Source organism: Pipistrellus kuhlii, unplaced genomic scaffold (assembly GCF_014108245.1).
Source record: "Pipistrellus kuhlii isolate mPipKuh1 unplaced genomic scaffold, mPipKuh1.p scaffold_m20_p_1, whole genome shotgun sequence".
Taxonomy (NCBI): Eukaryota; Metazoa; Chordata; class Mammalia; order Chiroptera; family Vespertilionidae; genus Pipistrellus; species Pipistrellus kuhlii.
In genome coordinates this window covers 155,093,850-155,118,681 of record NW_023425404.1, presented here as the reverse complement: position 1 = coordinate 155,118,681, position 24,832 = coordinate 155,093,850, and the positions used below count along the sequence as shown (strand labels likewise).

At 33.5% G+C, this 24,832-nt stretch overlaps 1 protein-coding gene across 7 annotated transcripts in view; it reads left to right on the top strand.

The window, feature by feature from the left end:
* The window catches only part of USO1 (USO1 vesicle transport factor), a 74,153-nt gene that overhangs the window by 21,122 nt on the left and 28,199 nt on the right, over nucleotides 1–24,832 (top strand). For 3 of the 7 annotated variants that reach the window (XM_036413434.2, XM_036413474.2, XM_036413455.2), the window contains 7 exons: nucleotides 1,242–1,318; nucleotides 3,778–3,789; nucleotides 10,103–10,203; nucleotides 10,560–10,662; nucleotides 10,819–10,874; nucleotides 12,966–13,086; nucleotides 24,621–24,799. In XM_036413434.2, the coding sequence (XP_036269327.1) occupies nucleotides 1,242–1,318; nucleotides 3,778–3,789; nucleotides 10,103–10,203; nucleotides 10,560–10,662; nucleotides 10,819–10,874; nucleotides 12,966–13,086; nucleotides 24,621–24,799 (649 nt within the window). The remainder of the gene's footprint in view (nucleotides 1–1,241; nucleotides 1,319–3,777; nucleotides 3,790–10,102; nucleotides 10,204–10,559; nucleotides 10,663–10,818; nucleotides 10,875–12,965; nucleotides 13,087–24,620; nucleotides 24,800–24,832) is intronic. The other 4 variants (XM_036413465.2, XM_036413484.2, XM_036413445.2 and 1 more) reach the window with 2 other exon arrangements.

Below are 24,832 nucleotides of genomic sequence, written 5' to 3'. Positions count from 1 at the left end.
AGCTCTACAAGCTCTCTTGGTGCAAAATCCTCAAATTACCCAACAAGAGCTTGCGACAACTTTAAATTGTTCACAAAAAACAATTTCCAATCAATTGCGTGCACTTGGCAAAGTCCAAAAGTTTGGAAAATGGGTTCCTCATGAGTTGACCGACAACAACCGTAATCAAAGAGTCACAATTTGCAGTTCGCTCCTCTCTCGTCAAAACCGTTTGCCGTTTTTAGAGAAAATTGTTACCGGAGATGAAAAATGGGTGCTGTATGTTAATTTGAAAAGGCGGCCTCAATGGTTGGACAAAAATGAGGCTCCGCAGTCCACGCCAAAACCTGACTTGCATGCGAAAAAAGTGATGTTGTGTGTTTGGTGGAATTTTAAAGGAATTCTTCATTATGAACTTTTACCATCTAACCAAACCATTACAAGTGCAGTGTATAGTGCCCAATTGGAAAGGTTAGCCCAAGCTTTAAGAGAAAAAGAACCCGCGCTGATTAATCGGAAGGGCGTAATTCTTCACCACGATAACGCACGACCGCATACTGCAAGAATCACTGCTGAAAAACTGCGCCAGTTGGAATGGGAAGTTCTCCCTCAGCCTGCATATTCTCCTGATATTGCCCCTTCTGATTACCATTTGTTTTGTTCTTTGCAAAACTTTCTTCTTGGAAAAAAATTTAATAATGAAGAATGCCTCAAAAATGCATTGACCGAATTTTTTGCATCAAAATCACAAGAATTTTACAACAGGGATTAAAATGCTTCCTGAGCGTTGGGCACAAGTAGTAGAAAACAACGGCAACTATATTGTTGATTAAATTTTGTTGTATTGTTTAAATAAATTCGATTTTAAAAAGTATTAGAAAACGACATTAATTATTACTAGACCTAATAACATTTCTTACAGTGCTGATTTAGTGGTGATAAACTCCTTTAGCCTTTTTGTGTCTGGACAGCTCTTTATTTTACCATCTATTTTGAATGAGATAGCCCTGCTGGATAGAATAGTCCTGGCTTCAGATTCTTGTTTTTCATTACCTTGAATACTTCATGCCATTCACATGGCAGTAGAGTTTCTGATGAGAAATCAGTTGACAGCCTTATGGGACTTCTTTGTAGGTAACAAATTGCTTTTCTCTTGATGCTTTTAATATTTTATATAATTTTGTTAATAACTGTGTAAAAATGGTCATAATAGTTCATACTCTAACTAGGAGTGTATAAATGTAATTATTTCTTTTTTCCAGTTCGGATTCTGAAATAATAGGTTATGCTTTGGATACACTATTTAATATAATATCTAATGATGAAGAAGAAGAATTAGGTAAGTTTCTTTTACTGTGTATTTTGTACGTAAAGTAAACTGGATTGTACTAATTTTATGTGTGTGTTTCTCTTTTTCATTTTTATGACTAAAGGGAAGACATATGTTTAGTTCCAGAAAAGTGCCTTTAAAATTATTGCCTTATTTGTAATTTGGAGATGGAAAATGATTCTTCTCTTTTAAAAAATATTTATTCCTCTGTTTGTATTTGGTTTTAGTTAAGCAATATGAATATTAGTAATCTCTGGATTAAATAATCATTTTTGGCTATTGGTTAAAAATCAAGCTATTTTATTTATGCTATTTGGTGAGCAGTATGATTTTTTTCCTAATACTTAAACTTTCATCATAGGACTCATGATAATTTATAAAGAGCAACAACTTGTTAAATTAAGAAAGTCTTTTTTAAGAGCATCAGCCTGTGGGCTGAAAGGTCCCAGATCTGATTCTAATCAAGGGCACATAACTTGGTTTCAGGCTTCTCCCTGATCAGGGCTCATGCAAGAGGCAACCAATCATTGTGTTCTTTTACATTGATGTTCCTCTCTGTCTTTCCCTTTCTCTTCTATTTTCTCTAAAAATCAATGGAAAAAAAATCTCCTCGAGTGGGGATTAAAAAAGAAAAAGAAAAGGAAAGTCTTTTTTACATTGCATCTGTTTGGTGTGACATGATAAGAATAAGTTTGAAATCCACACATTTCTTTTGTACATTCTTTTTTGTTTAAAATTACTTGCTTGCTTAATTAAGGTAGTCTGTCATTAATTAATTTATTTTATTGTCAGTATGTGGAACACTTTACTAGAAGTCTGAATACATTCTGTTTGCATAGTATAAAAACATGCATTGATTAACATTTCACAGTGCTTTTGAAGAGTACATTCTTATCAGATTGGCTGTTGCAGTAGGACAAAATGGTTTTTCATTATTGTAGACAGAAAGGTGGACTTATGCATGCATGCATTTTGTAAGTCTAATTTACATTGAAATAATAGGATCTTTAAAAAATCTTGAGTAAACAAGTCATAAAGAAATGTAGATGATATTGGGTTTATAATTTTTTAAATAAAAGTAGAGCAGAAATATATGTAGATATTAATATCACAGAATATCAGTAATGAGAACATTTTTTTTAAATATATATTTTATTGATTTTGTACAGAGAGGAAGGGAGAGAGATAGTTAGAAACATCGATGAGAGAGCGTCATTGATCAGCTGCCTCTTGCACACCCCCTACTGGGGATGTGCCCGTAACCAAGGTACATGCCCTTGACCGGTATCGAACCCAGGACCCTTCCGTCCCCAAGCCGAGGCTCTATCCATTGAGCCAAACCGGTCTCGGCAGTAATGGGAACATTTTAAACTGGGTTTATTGAATAATAAAAATTTTAGATTTAAAAATCCTTTTTTCTTATATTTTTATTTCTCTATAATATCTAGCTTATAATAAACTTTATTACTTTTCCAGGGGTGAAAAATCTTTAGTAAATATAATTTGGGTACCCATGGTAAAAGAAGCTGTCAATCATATGACAGTATTGAAATATAGTATACACAAAAACATATTTTGAAGAAGATGCCTATTTTGCCTAGTTATTTCTCTAAGAAAATTAGGTACAACACACTTGTTATAATATGTTAAAAGACTCTTTTTTTGCTGTTATAATGGATGATTTTTCTGTTTTAAAAAATATTATATAGCAGCAATAAATTTTATTTAGGTGGTTTTCCTTGATTATAAATTTATGATATAATCAAGTTCAGAGTCCCAATTTTATTGTTTCACTTTATATATTTGGGTTCTCTATTTTTAATTCAACATCCAAAAATTATCCTTTGGCTAAAAAAAAGATACTATTCTTTACTAGAATCACTTTTTCTAAGAAAGATTAAAATGGGAACTTGGACTTTTACCAAAGGGTCATTCTTACCGGCCCTGGCCAGGTTGCCCAGTTCATTAGAGTTTTGCCCCCATATGCCAAAATTGTGGGGATTGGTCTCCACTCTGGGCACATGCAAGAATGCATGGATGAGTGGAAAGGTGGATTCATGTCTCTCTTTCTCTCCCTTCCTACCATCTTTCCTTCCTCCTTCCCCCCTTCCCTTCTCTTCCCTCTATCCCTACCTTCCTCTCTCTTAAAATAAAAAAATCAATGCATGAAGTTTACATAATGAACTTTATTTTCGAGTTCTTTATCTTGGAGATATTTTATAACTCTTTAATTTATTGGAAAATCTGTCTCATCATCCTGAATAGCATATGCTATATCTCTTTTGCTATTTGAGTAAAATGAATATGAGTCTCTTCTGTTTAGAAATTATATTGCTTTCTTGACATTTTTAAACTCTTATTGTATTGTGAATTCTACTACATAAACTATTTTATCACCCACTTTTTATGTATGTATATATGTATGTATATTTATTCATTTATTTATTCATTTTTGTCTACCTTTTCAGATGATGGTGAAGGTAAAAGATTGCATTTACATATGCATGATGCTTTTAGGCATAGTTTCTGGTAATTTAAAAGGACACTGTCAAATGATGTTTAATTCTGGCTGGTAAATTGCAATTTGTTTCACTATATAAGAACTCCTTAATTAAAGACCAGTATCTGATCATCTTATATTGCTATTTTTTATTTTTATGACTGCTAAATCTGTTTATTGGCTAGAAAACAGAAAACAATCTAGCGCATTTTTTAACAAAATTAAAGCTATTTCTCTTGAAGTACAATCTATTTGAATTACTTTTTGTGTACTTCCTAGAAAATTTTGAGACAATTTATTTAAAAATAACATTTGACTATGTATACATACAGATGTATACACATAAATTTTATCCTTATTCAATAAGAACTGGAAAGTATTCCAGTTCAGAAAATACTTAAAGTTGATATTGTCCCTTTAAACTAATGCATGTATAATAATATCTGGTTACTGACATTTTTTATATTAATTTATAGAATTCACCAATATTGTCTGTCTGTATTTCTGGTGATCTGTTTCAAGTTTCATTTACTTTTAACATTGATATTTCTTTAATTCATAATTAAAGTTACTAAGTTTTATTTTGTATTGTTTTACTATTTTTTCTTAGACACTAAACATTTTAAAATAAGGAAGGGAATATCCCTACCTAAAGGATGTTTAAAATGGTACAAAAGAAAGTTGCTCAGACCTAACAAAAAGATAACAAAACACTAACTTATTAAGGCATATATATATATATAGCTTTATCTTTTGTGTCATCTGAATCCCTTGTTTGAAAGCAGAAAATACAGGAGCATTATGCCTTGACTCTTGTGACAGTAAACTCTTCCCTGTCGGGTAGCACAAATCAGTAGTTGTTGTTTCTGTTATTGTTTTAGCATACTTGTTTAGAACATTAAAATTTACAGTGCTTTTATGTCCATATATTTGATTCTCACAGCAGCCTTGAGGTAAGGTGCTATTTTTCTGATTTCTAAAATTGGCAGCCCAGAGACCATGTAACTTACAAGGTATCATCTAGTAAGTAGGATAACAATAGATCACTATATTTTTGGATATATTCTTTTTTCCCCCCTTGTATTCCAGAGATGTCTGTTTTTAATAAATTGTGGCTATTTTTCTAACTAGATTCTTTATTAAACCTGTAATTTTCATAACTAGTTTATAGAAGATGCATACAAATGTTAAAAAATATAGATGTGCTTGTGTAACTAATTGACTATGGTGTAAAAGAAGAAACTTGATAGTCCCTCACTCTGAGTTGTGACTATTATTAAAATATCTCTTTTTATAAAATAGTTTTGTCCTGCTGATATGGAATAGAATTTCAAAGAGAAGGTCCACAAATATTTTCTGGAAAAAATATAACTGTAAATACATTTGAAGAATAAATGTATTTAGTTAAAACCCAATCATATAAATAGGCTCAAAATGTTTTCAAGGGTATATAAAGACTCTTTAAAAAGCAATCTTTAATTCTATATAACTGTCTTAGATTTCCTTTTCACTAGCAAAGGGCCATTTAATTCTTATTTTATTTTTTCATTTATCTTATAAAAAAAGAGTATTTACTTTTATAGGTTATAATAAGAATAGCATTATAAAATATAGGATATAAAAGAGACTTAAATCTAGAAGGTTTAAAATAAGTATATTTAATGAGAGAATGGTTTACTTGTCTCATATCATGAGTTACATGTAAAGTAGGTATAATTTTTTATAACTTTTAGGTATAATAAATGTATTTATTTTAGCTTAATTTACTGTTACACCCAAATAGTTTTGGATGTTACTTTCATTGCTTAGCTAGTTTTTATGGGACTCGACATGTCTTTTTTTTAAATACATTTTTATTGATTTCAGAGAGGGAGAGAGAGATAGGAACATCAGTGATGAGAATCATTGATCAACTGCCTCCTGCATGCCCCTACTGGGAATTGAGACCACAACCTGGGCATGTGCCCTGACCGGAAATTGAACCGTGACCTCCTAGTTCATAGGTCAACGCTCAACAACTGAGCTACACCAGCTGGGCCAGAAGTGCTGTCTTATACTTAAAGGAAGTAATGTTTATCTCACTAACAGCGTTTTAAAATTAACAATGTTAAGTCGAAGGAAGCATAGATCTTTGGGACAGGGTCATATTTTACTAGTTCATTTTATACATTAAAGCCACAAAATAAATGTTAACTCTACTTCTTGCTGTCATTAGCTTGTACTCAGTGCAAACATGAATGAAACTTTTTCTTGATTAAACCTACATTCCTTAAAGTGTAAAGATGTCTCAGAATACTTTGTATTAAAAGGGGTTCCTAGTTAAATATATTAAATAAACAAAACATACTATATTACCCTGTAAAGCATCAGAAATTTACATAAATATAGTAAGTACAAATTTAGTGATTTGTTAATCTATTCTTCTTTTGGTGAACATTTGGATTGTTTTCAGTTTTTAGCAGTTCCAAATAAAGCTGCTATAAATATTTGTGTACAAGTCTTTATATGAACATATATTTTCATTTCTCTTGACTAAATACCTAGCAATAGAATGGCTAAGTGATAATAGTAAGTGTATGTTAGACTGTATAAGAAAATGCCAAGCCATTTTAAACATAGTTGTACCCTTTTACATTCTCACTAGTAATCTATAAGTTCCAATTCTTCCACATTCTCTCCAATACTTGGTGTAATGGTCAGTCTTTTTAAATTTTAGCTGTTTTAATAGGTATCAAATAGTATCTTGTGGTTTTAATTTGTATTTTCATAATAAATAAGGATATTAAACAACTTTTCATGTGCTTATTTTCCATCTATATATCTTTATTTCTCTTCTAAATTACGCTTTTTGTTTCCTATTTATGAAATCTTTGCCTAAAATACTAAGATTTTCTCCTATGATTTTTTTTTTTTTTACAGTTTTACAGTTTTAATTCTTATGGTTATATCTGTGGTCCATTTCTACTTTTACATTTAGGTCTATGATCCCTTTGGAGCTAATGGATCTATTTCTGGACTTTCTATTGGAATTTCTTTTGTTTCTCTGTATTTCTGTCCTTTTGTCTATGTGACACTCTCTTGAATATTGTAGCTTTATAATAAATCTTGAAATCATGTACTTAAGTCCTCCAGCTTTTTCATTCCTTTGTGAGTATTTTCAAAATCACTTTGGCTCTTTAGGTTCTTTGCAGTCCCACATCAATTTTAGAATCAATTGGTCAATTTCTATTTTAAAAACTGACTTTGGGATTCTGATGAATCTGTAGGTTGAATTAGGGAAAACTAACATCTTAACAAAATTGCACCTTCTAATACTAAAGCACAGTATACTAGTACATGTTTAGATCTTTAATATTTCTCAGCAACATTTTGGAGTTTTCAAAGTGTAGGTCTTATACATCTTTTATCAAATATATCCATAAGTCTTTAATACTTTTTGGTGTTGTTTCAAGTGATATTGTTTTGGGGTTTTTTTTATTTCAGTCTTTAATTGTTCATTGCCAGTATATAATAATGCAATTAATTTTGTATATTAACCTTTGATTCCCCACAACTTTCCTAAACTCATTTACTAGTTTGAATAGCTTTTTTTATAGGTTCCATAAGATTTTATACATAGGCAAACATGTCATCTATAAAGTTTTACTTCTTCCTTTTCAAGAATGCCTTTTATTTCTTTTTCTTGCCTATGACACTAAGATTCCAATACGTTGTTGACTGGAAGTAGTAAAACTGGATATTCTTGTTCTTTCTTAAGTGGAAAACACTCAGACTTTCACCATTAAGAGTGATATTAGCTGTAAGTTTTTCATATATGCCTATTATCATCCAGACCTGTAACTTTAAATATCATTTATATTTACCATTTTAATGTATATATAGAACCCAAACTTCTCCTCATTTATGCTTATATTTATCCAGCTGCTCACTTGATATCTCCTCTCAAATTTTTATAAGGTGTCTCAAACTTATCTCCAGAATTAAACTTCATTTTCTTTCTATACTCTCAAAATTGCTTCTCCCACTGGTTTACCATCTCAGTAACTGGCAGCTCCATCCTTCCAACTCCTCAAACCAAAACCTTGGAATCACCTTTTCTCTTTTTCTTCCTTTTTCTTTTTGCTTCTCATACTCCCCCTATGTAATATGTCAGCAAATGCTCTTCCATTTTCATAAAATTATGACCACTAAGTTTTAAGCCCTTTAATCTTTATTTTTGCCTCCTATTCTGTCTCCCTTTCCCCTTGTTCCCTGACATTCTAAGCTTAGCACAGCTGCTAGTAATTCTTTTAAAACTAAAGTAGTTTTTGTTTTAAGTAATACAGTTTTAAGGTTCAAAAACTGAACTCTTTTACAGATACAAGAGCTAAGAGGGATATTTCTTACAGTTTTTGAAGGGTAAACCCAACATATTTGGATACATAGTCAATATTGGAAAACATTTTCTTTTTATTGTGGTTTCTTTTTTTTAATTGATTTTTTTATAGAGAGGAAGGGAGAGAGATAGAGAGCTAGAAATGTTGATGAGAGAGAAACACCTACCAGCTGCCTCTTGGACACCCCCTACCGGGGATGTGCCCACAACTAATGTATCATGCCCCTGACCAGAATCGAACCTGGGACTTTTCAGTCCTCAGACCGACACTCTACCACTGAGCCAAACCGGTTTCGGCTATTGTGGTTTCTTATTGTTTCTGTTTTCTCTACAAAAATTAGATGTGATTATCACTCACTGTTGGATTGCTTCATTTTTCTTATCATGTGCTGGATTTTTTTCTATTTCTGAAATATTTTATAATTAAAATCACACATTTGAAAAAGAACAGTTTGAGGGATAATAAATAGGTTTGATCTTGATTGCAGCTTCATTGGTTTATAGTCACTGCCTGGAGCAATATGTGCATAAGAATTCTAATGTGCAGCAGATGCTTTGATCAATTGGCTGTGTCTGTTGTGGGTTAGGAAATGGGGAACAGTATATTTGCCATCTCTAAGTTGTGTTAATAGTATAGGCAAATTTTATTTTTTATTTTTTTATTTTTTTTTATTTTTTTATTTTATTTTTTTAATTAATTAATTTATTTTTTTTACATATTTTAATGATTTTTTTTTGCCCCCCTCCCTCCCCCATATCCCCTCCCTCCCCATAGTTTTATGTCCATTGGTTGTACTTATATGCATGTATACAAGTCCTTCGGTTGATCTATTATCTCCCCCAGATCCTCCTCCCCTCCCCGCTGTAATTTGACAATCTGCTTGTTGCTTTACTGTCTCTATATCTAGTATAGGCAAATTTTAAATGATAGTTTGCTTTGGCAGTTGGTGCTTCACTAGTTATTAGTGATCCTTTATATTTTTGACAAAGTACATTGAAACAATAGTTTAATCTAAAGACTAAAGTTTTAAGGACAACTATGAAACTTTGCTAACTTTTTTAAAAAAGATACGGAGGAATCTGCAAGTAACTGGTTAATTTTATAAATAAATTAACACAGTAACACTCAGAGTCAGTAAGGACTATATATTCAATAATGTTTTCAAGACAGGAGGTTTTGAGGCATAATTTACATACACTATAATTTACTTTTTGGGGTTTTATAGTCCTGTGTGTTTGGGCAAATGTTTACAACAGTAGTGTAACTATAATCACATTAGAGATAGAATGTTTCCATCACCCCAATATGTTTCCTTGTACCCTAATTAGTTTAACCTAAAAATGTCCTTGAGAAATATATTTTGTTTATCATATTTAAATATTTAAAGAATAAAAATTTCAAATAGTACCATTTGCAGCAATGTGGATGGATCTTAAGAGTATTATGCTATGTATAGTAAGTCAGATGGGAAAGGACAAGAACCATATGATTTCATTCAGAAATAATATAGAAAGCAAAAAAGCATTAAACAAATAAACAAATTACAAAACATACTCATAGATACAGACAACTGAATGGTGGTTACCAGGAGGGAAGCAGAGGGAGGACAAAGAGGATAAAGGAGGTGATGGAAGGAGACTGACTTCAGATGGTGAGCACACAATAGAGTATACAGACGTATTATAAAGTTGTACACCTGGAGTTTATATAATTTTATTAACTAATATGACTCAATAAATTTACTAATAAGAAAAAGAAAAATATGTATTTAAATGACATTGAAAATTAATTTAAGGATATGTTTTTCAGCATAATTGTACCAAGGAAATTATCATTTCTGCTTAGCTTCTTCAAAAAAAAGAATACTTTAACATAACACTGCATCATATTGAAGTGCTTTATCTTTTAATATTACAGATGAAAATTCCATAAGACAGAGTGAAGATTTGGGAAGCCAGTTTACAGAAATTTTTATTAAGCAGCAAGAAAATGTCACTCTCCTGTTATCTTTGTTGGAGGTAAATAAAGAACCTCGTCATTTTTGTCATCTTAATAAGCTTCTTTTTTACCCTTTTGGGTAAAGCGTCATGTATATACCTCTTTAAAATATTGAGATTTGCTGTGTCATTGCAAGAGATTCACATGCATATTTTAAGAACTATGTAATCTGTTAAAATGCTTAACTTATTTCCAGTTTTATAAAACACTGTTTTATCTAGTCAGTAACAGTGAATAAGTTTGAATAATTTATATCAACTTTATTTTTTATTGTTCTCTTATTTCTTAAAGTTTGAAAAAAAATGTTTTGTGGTTATTAAGTTGAAAAAAAAAGTGTGTGTTTTAAATATAAACATTTTATATTCTTATATTCCAGGACTTTGATTTCCATGTCCGATGGCCCGGTGTGAAGCTTCTTACTGCACTTTTGAAACATCTAGGGCCTCAGGTGCAGCAAATTATTTTAGTTAGTCCCATGGGTAAGTGACTCATCTTCCTTATATAATTTTGATTTAAAAGTCAGGATCATTCCTAAAGAGGGGCACTGAAATGATGTGTTAATAAATTGTTTATAATTTGAATCATTGTTTGTATTTTTGATCTGCCAGTATTTTTCACATGGTGGTGTGTTCTAGGTGTTTCAAGACTGATGGACTTATTAGCAGATTCCAGGGAAGTTATACGTAATGATGTAAGTTAAATTTGAAAAACAAGTCTAAGAATATACAGCTTTATTTTTTCTTGCTTTGCAAATTAAATATTTGGTTAGGTTCCAGTTTCATTTTTTGCTAGAATATTTCCTAGCTGATCAGTGTTCTTAATTTTACAATACATCAAGAAATGTGTAATATCTAGCTGTCTCACTTTTAGTGATCAGTGTGTTTGATTCTGGTGGTTATAGCCAGATCACTCTATTATACAGCTATCAAACTTACCTTAAATTCATCCATTACAACTGATTATCCATTGATTTTTGCTTAAATAGCTTATTTTGTTGAGAATTTCAAAATGATGATTTTTTATAATTTTATTACTTTACATTTATTAAGCTGTGATCTTACACAAAAACTTCACTTCATCAATTAGTCTACTTCATTTATTCTGAAATACATTTTATACATGAAAGACCAGATAAATAAAATCAACCTTTTAGTTGTCAGTTTTTAAAGTAAGGAATTGGTGCCCACTTACTTTCAAATGACCAGACCAGTGAGTACACTTTCATTCTTAATAACATTGTAGTGGATATGTTTGATTAGAGCAATATATTTCTTAATAGGAAAAAGAAACACATGTATTGAGAAATTAAAAGTCGCATATAAAAGTAACAAAGATATTACCCTTGTTTTACACATAAATGTACTAATCTCAGAATTTATGTAATTTGCTTAAAGTTGCTCAACTAGAAACCTAGACAACCAGTTTTTAAAACCTACTTTATCAAACTCAGAGCCTTGGTATGCTTTCTACTGTATTCCTTCCTCCGTTTGTTAGCAGTTAAACTCAAATTGGCAACATTAAGTGGGAAAATTTTACATCTAAACATAGTCACTTTAAAAAATACTAGTAAAATAAAAAATAAACAAAAATAATCACTTTTGCCTTTCTCATCTTAATGTTAAGACTTGACAGGAAAATTCAAAGAACAAGCTCAATAAGGCCATGGGCATTTTTTTGTCTTATGTGAATACTTATCTGAGTAGTACTGATAATGAAGAGCTAACTTGTCTTTTTGGTACTTTGGAACTACCTATTTACTATACCTTTGTCTTATAGTGAAAGAAGCAGAAATGGGTAACAGGGAGTTTTTCTTGAATGATAAGAGGTTGCAGAATCCTAAATAATAAAAAGCTAATATGCTAATTAGACCAAACAGCAAAACGACCTTCTGAACAAAGTCAGGGCAGGGTCAAGGCAGCCAGGACTATGAGGGCTGAGCCCCTTGCACACATTTCGTGCATCGGCCCTCTAGTATGTAAATAAAATCCAATATAATAGGAGCTAAGAAAAGCTAAAAGTCAAAAGCAAAACTGTGAATTGTCTCAATCTGGATATGCCAGAATTGAGTTTTGGAAATTTGGGGGAATTGTAACTATCTGAATTTTCTCTGCTAGAATGTGATATTTGTTGATTTATACACTGAGTGACCAGATTATTATGCTCTATAAATAAATATATATATATATATATATATATATATATATATATATATATATATATATATATTTCGAGGCTTGGTGCATGAATTTGTGCATGGATGGGGTCCGGCCAGCCTGGCCAGGGGGAGGGGCATGGGTGATTGGCTGGCCTGCCTGCTGGTCAAACTCCTGGTTGAGGGGACAATTTGCATATTAGCCTTTATTATATAGGATATACACGGAGTGGCCAGATTATTATGCATTCAGAGATCATAATAATCTTGGCCACTCAGTGTATTATTGAATTCACAATTCAATGTAATCACTATTGGGAAGCATGTGCAGAGGCATTCCTGAGATAGATATAATGCTTAAACTCTTACCACCATAATGAAAGTTGTATAGTGATTGATGAATATGCAAGAATTATTATATGTTTATATTTACAGTGAAAAGAGACTGAATTAGGAATCAGTAGACATGGATTTAAATCTAGGCTCTTTTCTTGTTTTCCTTATCTATGAATTATAGGGATTGGACTTGTGAAATTCCTATCACTTCTAAAATTCTATGGGTTTTGAGAGTAATTTTAAAATGTCTTATAAACTTGTACACCACTAAACATTATTTTTCTTCTCCATAAGGGTGTCTTACTACTACAAGCACTAACAAGAAGTAATGGCGCAATTCAGAAAATTGTTGCTTTCGAAAATGCTTTTGAGAGACTACTGGACATTATTACAGAGGAGGGCAACAGTGATGGAGGTACAGTATGAAAAGATTTATTTGAAGTGATTCCTTTTGTGCTCATTAAATTGTTAACTTCTGGAGAATGCAATTTGAAGGGAGAAATGAGAACTCTCACTTTATATTTTTTTCACTATGGTGTGTTGTGTATAGATTTCTTTTTATTCTGTTTGATATTTGTTAGGTATCTGGAATCTAGGTTGGTATCTTATCATAATTTCTGGAAAAATCTCTGCTATAGCTCTTCAAATACCACTCTGCCACATTTTCTCCTCTTTTTAAACTCAGATTCAATTCTTTGTCATCTGTCATTTTACTCTTACCTATTGTCTTACTTTTTCTTCTGTGTTGTTCAACTTTATGTTTTTCCAGCCTTTAATCTGGATTTTTTTCTTCTGATTTGTTTTCTATTTCAACAATTCTCTCTTCACCTATATTTAATTTGCTAATAAATGTGTTTATTGAGGGTTTTTTCTGGTTACATTGAGATATAGTTGACATACAACACTGTATAAGTTTAAAGTGTACAGCATAATGATTTGATTTACATATATTGTGAAATGATTGCCACAGAAAGTTTAGTTAACATCATCCATTGAGTTTTTATGAGGTTTTTTGTTTTGTTTTGTTTTTTATCCTAACCCAAGGATATGTTTTATTTATTTTCAAATTGGTTTGAGAGATAGAGAAAGACATCAATGTGAGAGACCATTGGTTGCTTCATGTTCGCACACCGACTGGGGATCAAATTGCAACCTAGGTATGTGCTCTGACTGGGAATCGAACCCACAACTTTTTGGTGTACAGGAGATTGCTCCAACCAACTGAGCCACCAGGCCAGGGCAGTTCATTGAGTTTTTAGCATGTTAAATGCCCAGCCTGTTTTGTCTTCCAGATGGAAAGTACAGTGTCAGTCATCAGTGACTGACAGGACGCTTAACGTGTTAATGTTTCTTTTCTGGAAGTTCTGTTTGGTTCTTTGGTAAATGTGTATGATTTTTTTAAATATAATTTCTTTTTCTCTGCAGTTATTTTTAACTATCTTTTATTTCTTTGAACATTCGAAACAATTATTTCATAGTCTCTGCTGGATAATCCCAATATTTTCAGTCTTTGTGGGTCTGGTACTTTTGCTCTGCTCATTCTTGCCCATGGTACAATGTTTTCTGAGTGTATGGTTATCTTTCACTATGGGTTGTTGTACTTAACAGAATTATATATAGGAATTTAAAGCTTAGGATGAAGAAAATTTCTTTCAAAGAAAGCATATGTTAGTTTCTGCCAAGCCTTGGGGAATCACATTAATCCAAATTCAAGACTTGAGATTTCCTAGAACACTCAGGCAATGCAAACTGAGGCTGCAAGATCTGTGAGGACTAATTAACTTCTGGTCACTCTCACCCTGAAGATAAAGCCCTTTGAATTCACAGCTTACTAATAAGACATCCTCCGAAAATAAGACCTAGCGCATGGAAAAATAAGACATCCCCTGAAAATAAGATCTAGCGCATCTTTGGGAGCAAAAATTAATATAAGACACTGTCTTATTTTTGGGGAAACAGGGTAGGTGGAGAGTTTTCTGTTAGTTTTCCTTCCCATCTTTTGTATGCTCCTGACTTTGATTTATTTTTCCTCTGCCCCATGAGACCATCTAAATGAAAGCTTTAGATTTTTTAAGACTGAGAAATATATTCCCAGCCCAAAAGTACTTTATACTTATTTACCTCTCCAAATATATATTTTCTCTTCATCTTTAGCTTATTAAATTGTCAACTCTTCATTGCTCCTAAGAAAAAAAATGAGTTTTGTTTTTCCATTTGAAAATAAGTTTATTTTTATTTACTTAATTTGGATTAGTATTATAGTGGGAAGTTGGTTATGTAAATCTAGAGGGGAGAGCCAGCCTGAAGATAAAGATTTGAGCCGTAACCAGTTTGGCTCAGTGGTAGAGCGTCGGTCTGTGGATTGAAAGGTCCCAGGTTTGATTCCGGTCAGGGGCATGTACATTGGTTGCAGGCACGTACATTGGTTGTGGGCACATCCCCGGTAGGGGGTGTGCAAGAGGCAGCTGGTCGATGTTTCTCATCGATGTTTCTCTCTCTCTCTCTCTCTCTCTCTCTCTCTCTCTCTCTCTCTCTTCCTCTCTGTAAAAAATCAATAAAATAAAATAAAATAAATTTAAAAAAAAGATTTGAGAGTCTTCAGCCTATAGAGGATAAATAAAACAAGATTAGATAAACAAGAAAGATTAAATGAGTCACTTAGGATGAGTGCAGAATGAGAATGGAAATGCTAGGACAGAACCTAAGGTATGCCAGTAATTATGGGATATTGAAGGAGTAATTAGTAAAAGAGACTGAGAAGGGAAAGGTTGAGAGACAAGAGGAAAACTGCATTTTTAGAAGGATCTGGGGAATGGGTAGCAGAGATTTGTCTGTGGGATTTAAAACATGGACATCATTAGTTACCTTTGTGAGAACAGTTGTATAATAGTATTTGCCTCAGGATTCAGATTACAGTCTCAAGGAGTGAGTTAGAAGTGGAAAAGTAGAATAGTAAATAAACCTTAGAATTTGGAAGAAACAATGGATAGAGGTAAACATGAACTGGAGGTTTGACACGGATATTTGTGTGTTTTTTATTTTTATTTGTTTGTTTTCTTGATTTTAGAGAGAGAGGTAAGGAAAGGGAGAGAGAGAAACATAGATGTGAGATAGAAACATTGATCTGCTGCCTCCTACATGCCTCCTACTGGGTATCAAGCCCACAACTCGAGCATGTGCCCTGACCAGAAATCAAACTGGCAGCCTTTTGGTATATTTGACAATGCTCACGTACAAGGGAAACGGATGGTTTTTATGTTCTTAAATTTTTTATTGACAATGAAATATTTTAAACATACAGAAAACAATAGAAAATAGCATAACAAACACTTGAGCACCTACCATTTAATTATATCAAATGCTTACATTTTGCCATTCATATATGAGATTTATATTGATACATGTTACTCTAATTTATTAGTTTTAAGTGCTACATATCATTCTGTAGTATGTACTCTGATCTATTTTTTTTTTAATTGAACTGACAGGTTGTATCTGGTTTTTGCTAATATAAACTGTTGTGAAGTCTTCACGTATCTGTTTGTGTGTGAAGTTTCTCTACATAATATACCTACAAATAGAATTATTCTTTTTTTCATCTTTTTTAATTCTCAAGAATATTTTTTCCATTGATTTTTAGAAATAGAGGTAGAAAGGGAAGGAAGGAGAAAAAGAGAGAGAGAGAGAAACATTGGTATTAGACACATTGATTGGTTGCCTCCTGCATGTGTCTCAACCGGAGCTGGGGATCAAACCTGCAACCCAGGTATTTGTCCTTGACCTGGAATCAAACCCATTGTCCTTCGGTGGGGAGCTACAGCTCTAACCACTGAGAACACTAGCTATGGCATCATCTCTAATCAGATTTTGCTAAATGGCTTTTTAAATAGTTTTATCTATCTATCCATTAGTCTTGTTTCCAAGTTTCTGTATTTTCACATCTTTGTCGATTTTTGTTTGCTTATTTGATGGATGTGAGATGGTACCTTATTTCATTTCTTTAAAGTCGTGAGATTAAGCATAATTTTATGGATATATTTACCATCTATTTTTCATTGTTTTTTTTGTTTTGTTTTGTTTTTTTATCCCTCTGAATTACCTACTTGCTCATTTTGGTATAAGACCATTTTTTCTTTCCTGTTGGTTACTGGAAATTATGTATTCTGGATACTAATCCTTTGTTCATTATTCATCTTGTAGTCTCTTTATATTGTTTCTATTAAAATTAAAATTTTAATGTAATCACTATTTTATAGTTTAATTTTTTGTATCTTATGTATGACATCTATCTCTAACTCAAGGTCGTAAGGAGATTTTCCATCATTTTCTTCTAAAGATTTTAAAGTTTTGTCTTTTACATTTAATTAACATGGGTTTTGCATTTGAACAATGGTATGAAGTTTGTAATTAAATTTTCATATGTATGAAAGTCTGTGAGTTCTGTGTTCTGTTCCAGTAGTCTGTTTGTCTATACCAAAATAACACTCTTAATTACTAAAACTTTCCTACCTTTTAGAATAGAGGAAAAATCTCCTGTCTTGGCTCTTATCAAAATTGTTTTCACATGCCTTTTCTTTTTTGTTCTTTTATTTGAATGCAATTTGTTTACTAATCAAGTTCTATGAAAATCCCTGTTAGAATTTTGTTTAGAAATATATTGACTTCACAGATTAAGGAGAATGGCCATGTTTACTGTATTCTTTATGACTTTTCCACCCATAAACCCTGGTATATCTCTTAATTTATTCAGGTTTTGTCTTTCTGTCATGTTTTACAATTTTGAGCAAAAGAGTCTTATACCTTTTTTAGTAGATTCATTCTTAGGGATTTTATAGTTTTTGTTCCATGTGAACAGAATCTTTCTATTACATCCTCAAATTGGTGGTTACTACTTGATTTTTGTATATTGATTTTATATCTAGTTAGTTCTAATGGGCTTTTTGTATAGATAATCACATTTTCTACAAATAAGAGTAATCTTTTTTTTCCCCTTTTCAATTCTTATACCACTTTTCTTTTCATCTTATTTAATTATAATCTTTATAGTGTTAAATGTTGCTGACCTTAATGAAAATGTTGATGCCTTTACCATTAAGTTTGATTTTTGCAAAGTGTTTTTATCAATGAATCTTGAATTTTTTCTACATATCTGGAAATTATAACATTATTATTCTCCTTTAATCTATAAGGGCTTTTTCTTTTAAAATGGTAGAGACTCCAATCATATAAGAAGGGAAGATGGCGGAGATACAGGAGAGAGAGGAAGATCAATCAGTGGTACATAATACCTGAAAAGGGAGAAAGAAATGGCATCCAGGGTAGAGGAATGAATTGACTTAAGAGAAGAAGGGAATTTGAATTGAAGAGTCATTCAAAGAGTGAAACAAGAGAACATAGTTAAAAATTAGGAAGTTAAAAAATTATCTTTTGGAGAATAGGAGAGTTAATTGAATATTTTAATTAGGAATTTCAAGACAGGGATAAAGGCCTCATTAATATTGTTGATTTCACAGAAGAGTAGATTGCCCTCTCATCATCACCCCAAATACTCAGCTACCTAGGTGAAGATGTAGAGAAAAAATAAACAGACAGGTGATTTTTCATAGTATTGTGCCTTTTCTATGAAGATGCTATGAAAAGACATATTCTGCTATGAAAAGATATATTAGCATATTATCTATAAAGTGGAAGAAATGAAGATCTATATAATCTAATTTTTTATAGGGAAGGAAGTAAAGACAGGAGGTTTCTAAAAAGGGAGAAAGACTTGTTAATGAATTGAACATCATAGGGAAGCCATAGGACATATATATTGAGAATTCTTGAGCTAGGAAAATAGGAGGTTTTAGTGATAAAGAATTGTCTCTTAAGATGACACCAAGGAACTGAGCTCTAGATATTAGATCATTTGTCATTGAATTTGAAGTCAAGAGTGACAGCAGAATTGGGGAAAGAAGACTTTGAGTGAGAGGCCAGTGATGTTTTCAGTGAACAGAGAGTAGTGACCATAAATTTGTTACATAATTATAAGAGATGGTACAGCCAAATGGCCTATACCTCAAGGGAACAGATTTTTTTGACAGGGTAGAGGAACTATGATCTCTGGAAAATACACTGTGCTAAGAAGATCATAGATTCCATATCCTGACTCTAAGGAACATGAATTGCCTTCATTTGAGAACATTCCAGGATAATGCAGTTTTGTTAAAAGAAGCATTTCGTGGAGTAATTGAGGGTGTAATAGGTTTATTAACCAATATTTTGGACTTTGAGGTAGCATCATGAAAGAATTTGAAAAGAAATTAAATGGGGAGAGGAAGCCCAAAGGATTCTAAGATGAGAAAATGGAAGAGCATACATGAGCAGAGGTGCATATTTTCTGAGGAAAGCGGGATTTTAAGGCAAGGTAGAATTACCTAGTCTTAAGGTTGCTAAGACAAGTTCCAGTAGCTCCTTGTAACTGGTACTGGCCCTCAGATCTAAAATTCATTTTGCACATTGGAAGGAAGGCCTGCCAGTTATAGTGAGGGCTTTGATATTCTGTTTCCTCCAGAGCCTTCAGATGGTCCTAATGGCAGATCTTATTTAATGGAGATTTATGGTCCTACATAAGAGACAGATATAGTGGTTCCTCCTCATGAGGTGTGAGGATCAGTCACATGGTTCAGCAACATGAGGTAAGGAAGCCTTCATTCTGGAGAGATCAGGACTGATTAAATTTGAGATTCTTTAAAAGTATTTGAATTGTGCAACTTAAACATTTTAAGATAAATACAATAAATTTTTAAATGTAATTTCTATACTAACCTTTTGAGTTAGAGCCAGAACTTTTTCTTTGAATATGGGTCTGCTGATTGGAGTTTTTCACCACCTTCCTTGCATACATCATATCTATAATACATTATGTAGGATTTGCATTTGTTTTCATTAAAATGAAGTGCAGGATCTATATGGATTTTTACAATTACTTCCTTATTCTAGATTTGTATTACCCCTGCATAGCAACAGTCGTTTTTAATTATTTGCTTTTATTGAGTTTTGCCAAATGCAAACAGTTTTCATAAAAATAGTTCTGTTGTCATATTTTGACAGTTTACATAATAGTTAATCAGTGCAAATAGCATGATACATTTGTGAACAAAAGATATTTATTTTTAGATATAATACCAAAAGCATAATCCGTGAAAGAGAAAAATGATAAGTGAGACTTCATTAAAATTGAAAATTTCTCAACAGAACATTCTCTTTAAGGAAATGAAAAGAGACTTCTGGTCAAGATGGTGGTGTAGGTAATTGCAGTACCTGCCTCCTCCTCCAACAACCACATCAAAACTATAACTAAACTACAAAACAGCCATTATTCAGATACCTAGCTGAATGGAAGTCCTACAACTAAGGATTTAAATAAAAAGCCACATTGAAGTTGGTAGGAGGGGTGGAGTTAAGGAACAGAATGGTACCACACTCACATGTGGTGAATAAAAATTGGGAGGAATCTCTCTTCCGTGGAGGTCTCCCCTGAGGTGTAAGGTTACCAGGCCACCCAGCCCAGGGTTCCAGTGCCAGGAAGAGAAATCCCCACAATCTTTGGCTGTAAAGACCAAAGAGAATTATGACTGAGTGAGATGGAGAGCTCCTGGAGTCCCAGGCAGTTCCTCTTAAAGGGCCTGCACACAGACTTACTCTGACTTACTCTTTAAGAGTTCCAACACAGGGATAGCAGCTCAAAAGGCACCAGGAACATTCAAGGAGGAACAGAAGTATTTGGCATCAGGGCAAAAGCTTGGGAAGAGGTGTCAGCTTTTTCCCAGAGAAAAGTGCTGACAGAGGCCATTTTTCTTTTTTTGAGCCCTCTGCCAACAAAGCTGGCAGAAGGGCACCATATCTGAGTCTCTGTCACCCTGGCTCACACTGTTTACCCTGCCCTATTGATTCCCTGAGATCCCCACCCCACCCTTGTGGCTTTTCTATATAATGGCCTATCTTTGCTGACACTTCAGACTTTTCTAAAATCTCTCAAGCCACATCTGGTCTTGGTGTGCCTGTACCTTTTCCTAAGTTGTCCCCAGGCCTGGCACTAGCTGTATCTAGCCTTGGTTCACAGTTAGCCTTACCTGGGCACCTCTAAGCCCAGCACACGTAACAGCTATCTGCAGATCGCTTTGTAGTTCATGCCAGGTGGCCCCAGGCAGAACACACATGGTGGCTCACTTTAGCCTGCACCTCCTAGGAAGCCCCAGAGCCAGCACAACCAGTGGATAGCTTCAAACTACATCAAAGCATCACCCAACTACTTCCACAAGTGACACGAGGGGTAGATTCAAGTGGGCACTAGAGCCCCACTGAAGTAAGTTCTGCTCTGTGGGGTGGGCTCCTACACAGTTTATCCTCTATGATGATTGGTGGTCGTAGCCGGTCCTTGCAGCCAATCAACCTGGGGGTAAATCCAGTCCACTAATGTGCCAACAGCAATCAAGGCTCAACTACAACAGGAGGGCATACATAGCCCACATGGGGGCATACAAAGAGTGCCCAGCTCAGGTGAACCGGGAAGCTGTGCCACTGGACCCTACAAAATACCTACTACGTTAGGCTACTCTACCAAGCCTGGGAGATGCAGCAGCTCTACCTCATAAAAACAAACAGGGAGGCTGCCAATTGAGGGGACAAAGAAATATGTTTCAAATGAAAGAACAGAACAAAATTCTAAACAAAATGGAGACAATCTAATTGCAGAATTCAAAGCATTGGTTATAAGGATTCTCAGTGAACTTAGTGAGAACTTCAACACCATAAAAAAAGACCAGTCACTAACTGAAATGAATAATTTACAGTAGGGGTGTTGAACTCAATCAGAGAAGGGGCCAAAATCTAAAATCCAGCCTAAATCGCGGGCCGAATGGTTTACTGAACAGTCATAAACTGTCATTGTGATGGAAACGCAGCGGAGTGCAGTGATGACAGCGCGGTGCGGGCCACATTGCAAGGCCTAGCGGGACGGATTTGGCCCGCGGGCCTTGTGTTTGACACATGTGATTTACAGGGAATCAACAGGAGAGTAGATGACACTGAGATTCAAATCAGTGATTAGTAATATAAGGAAGTACAAAAACACCCAATCAGAACAACAAAAAAGAAAAATGAATAAAATAAAAAAAATGAAGGTAGTGTAAGGAGCCTCTAGGACTACTTCAAGTGTACCAACATTCACATCATGGGGATGCCAGAGAGTGAGAAATTGAAAGCCTATTTGATAAAAGAATGACAGAAAATTTCCCTAACCTGGTGAAGGAAGTAGACATATAAATCCAGGAAGCACAGAAGGTTTCAAACAAGATGAGCCCAGGGAGGCCCACATCAATGCACATCATAATTAAAATATAAAAAGTTAAAGGCAAAGAGAGAATCTTAAAAACAGCAAAAGAAAAGCAATTAGTTACCAACAGGGAGCTCCCAGTGTCAGCTGATTTCTCAATAGAAACTTTGCAGGCCAATAGGAAAGTGATAAAAAGCAAGGAACTACAACCAGGATTACCCAGCAAAGCTATCATTTAGATTCAGAAGACATATAAAGAACTCCCCCATAAGAAAAAGCTAAAGAAATTTATTACCACCAAACCAGAATTACATGAAATTTTAAAAGGTCTTCTTTAAGAAAAATAAAAGGGTGAAAAGAGAAAAAATATGACCAGTAAAATGGCAAAAAATATCTATCAATAATTAAATCTAAAAAACTAAACAAGTAGAGCAGAAACAGACTCGAAGATTTTGATGTTTGCAAAATGGGAAAGGGGCTGAGGTGGATGGATGAAGAAGGTGAAGGAATTTAGAAATACAAATTGGTTGTTACAGAATAGTCATGGTAATATAAAATATAGCAACGGGAATATAGTCAGTAATATTCTAATAACTATGTACGGTGTCAGATGGGTGGGAGATTTATTGGGATGATCACTTAGTAATTTATATAATGTCTCATTACTGGGGTATACACCTGAAACTAATATAATATTGTATGTCAACTATACTTGAAAAATTAAAAAAATGATATAAATAATTTTTAAAATATAAATGGAAAGATAGGCCACAGACAGGAAGAAAATAATATATATCTGGAAAAGGACTTGTATCCAAATTATACAGTGAACTCTTAAAAATTCAACAATAAACAAACAAAATTCCAATTATAAAATGGACAAAAGTGAACAAACACATTACCAAAGAAGAGATATAGATGGCAAATAGCACATGAAGAGATGCTCAAAATTAGGAAAATGCAAATTAAAATAATGAGCTATCACTACACGCTATTAAAATGGCAAAAATCTAGAACACTGACAATACCAAAAGCAGGCAAGGATGTAGTACTACAGAAACTCTCATTCATTGCTAGTGGGAATGCAAATTGGTACAACCATTTTGGAATGCATTTTGGCAGTTTTTTACCAAGCTAAACATACTTTTTATCACTTGATCCAATAGTCACACTCCTTGATATTTACCCAAATGAGTGGAAAACTTATATGCACACAAAATTCTGCACATGAATGTTTATAGCAATTTTATTTGCAATTACCAAAACTTGGAAGCAACTAAAATGTCCTTCACAATAAAAAGTTAGCAAACCATGAGAAGACATGGAGAAACCTTAAATGCATATTGCTAAGTTAAGCCCATCTGAAAGTTTACATTGTCTGTGACCTAACCAACTGACATCTGTGAAAGACAAAACTATATAGAGACAGTTGCCAGGATTTGGGGGAAAGAGGAATGAATAGGTATAACAGGGTTTTAAAGCATGACACTATTCTGTATGATACTGTTAATGGCAGATATGTGACATTGTACATGTGTCAACCCATAGAACTGTACAACACAAAGAGTGAACCCTAAAGTAAACTATGGACTTGAATAATGTATCAGTATTCATTCATGAGTCAAACAAATGTGCCACACTAATGCTAAAAGATAATAATAGGAGAAACGGAGAGAAATAAAGTATATTAATTTTTAAAAATTGATTATTGTAGACATAAAGCTTAACTACTAAGAGCCAAAGTGTAGATGTACTGCACAAAAGAACCTGCTAGCTGTAAGCATCCAGCATCATCCATATCCTTCATTGAGAGAAACAGATCATTGGTTAGACTAGCACTTGGTAAAGTGGAGATCAGTAGTTGGAGAGCTTCAGCTGTGATAAAAGTGTAACCAGTTGTGTGGATGAAACTACTCTGGAGAGTATGTTTTGTAAGCAAAGAAGAAAAAATGTAGAACAGTATCATGAATGATATAGGAAGCCAGACGAGTGGCCAGCAATCCCTAAGGAAAACCAGGAAAGAGCAAATTTTGGGGGGAACTAAGGAAAGAGGAAGTTTCAAGGAAGAGACAGAGAGACAATAATGTCCAGTAGTTCTTAGAAATTAAGATATGATTAATTCATTCAACAGATATTTAATAGTGACCTATTATGTATACACCTGATATCTTGTCTCTGTCTCTGCAATGGATACAGGGCAGGTCACTGTATCCTAGTATGGCATTCACAAATTCCTGTCTTCATAAATTATAATCTATTGGAGAAGATATCAAAATAAAAGGTGCAAGCTACTATGAAAGCATGTAGCTAGTGATGCTAGCTAAGTTAGTCATTGGGTCTTGGTGATTATTCCTGAAGAAATTATATTTAACTTGGGATTTGAAGAAAATATCTGAATTACTGAGGTAACACTTATGTACATGGTTGAACATAGAAGTCAAAGAGATCAGCAGTCCTGAGAAAGAACACACAGATTGTGGCCGTCAGGAGTGAGAACAGCTCTCTGCCTTGCCATACTGAAGAGATGTTGGTTGTGGAGACTTCTCTCTTTCTCTTTTTTTTAATGTTCAGAGATTGAATTTTCCTTCAGGTTTTATCAGCCTTAACATTTCCAATTTACATTCTTTCCTCAGGTATAGTTGTGGAAGATTGTCTGATTTTGCTCCAAAACTTGTTAAAAAACAACAATTCCAATCAAAATTTTTTTAAAGAAGGCTCATATATTCAACGTATGAAACCTTGGTTTGAAGTTGGAGATGAAAATTCTGGCTGGTCTGCACAGAAAGTAACAAATCTTCACCTAATGCTGCAGGTATATTGAACTTAGACATAAATGTGGTAAGAA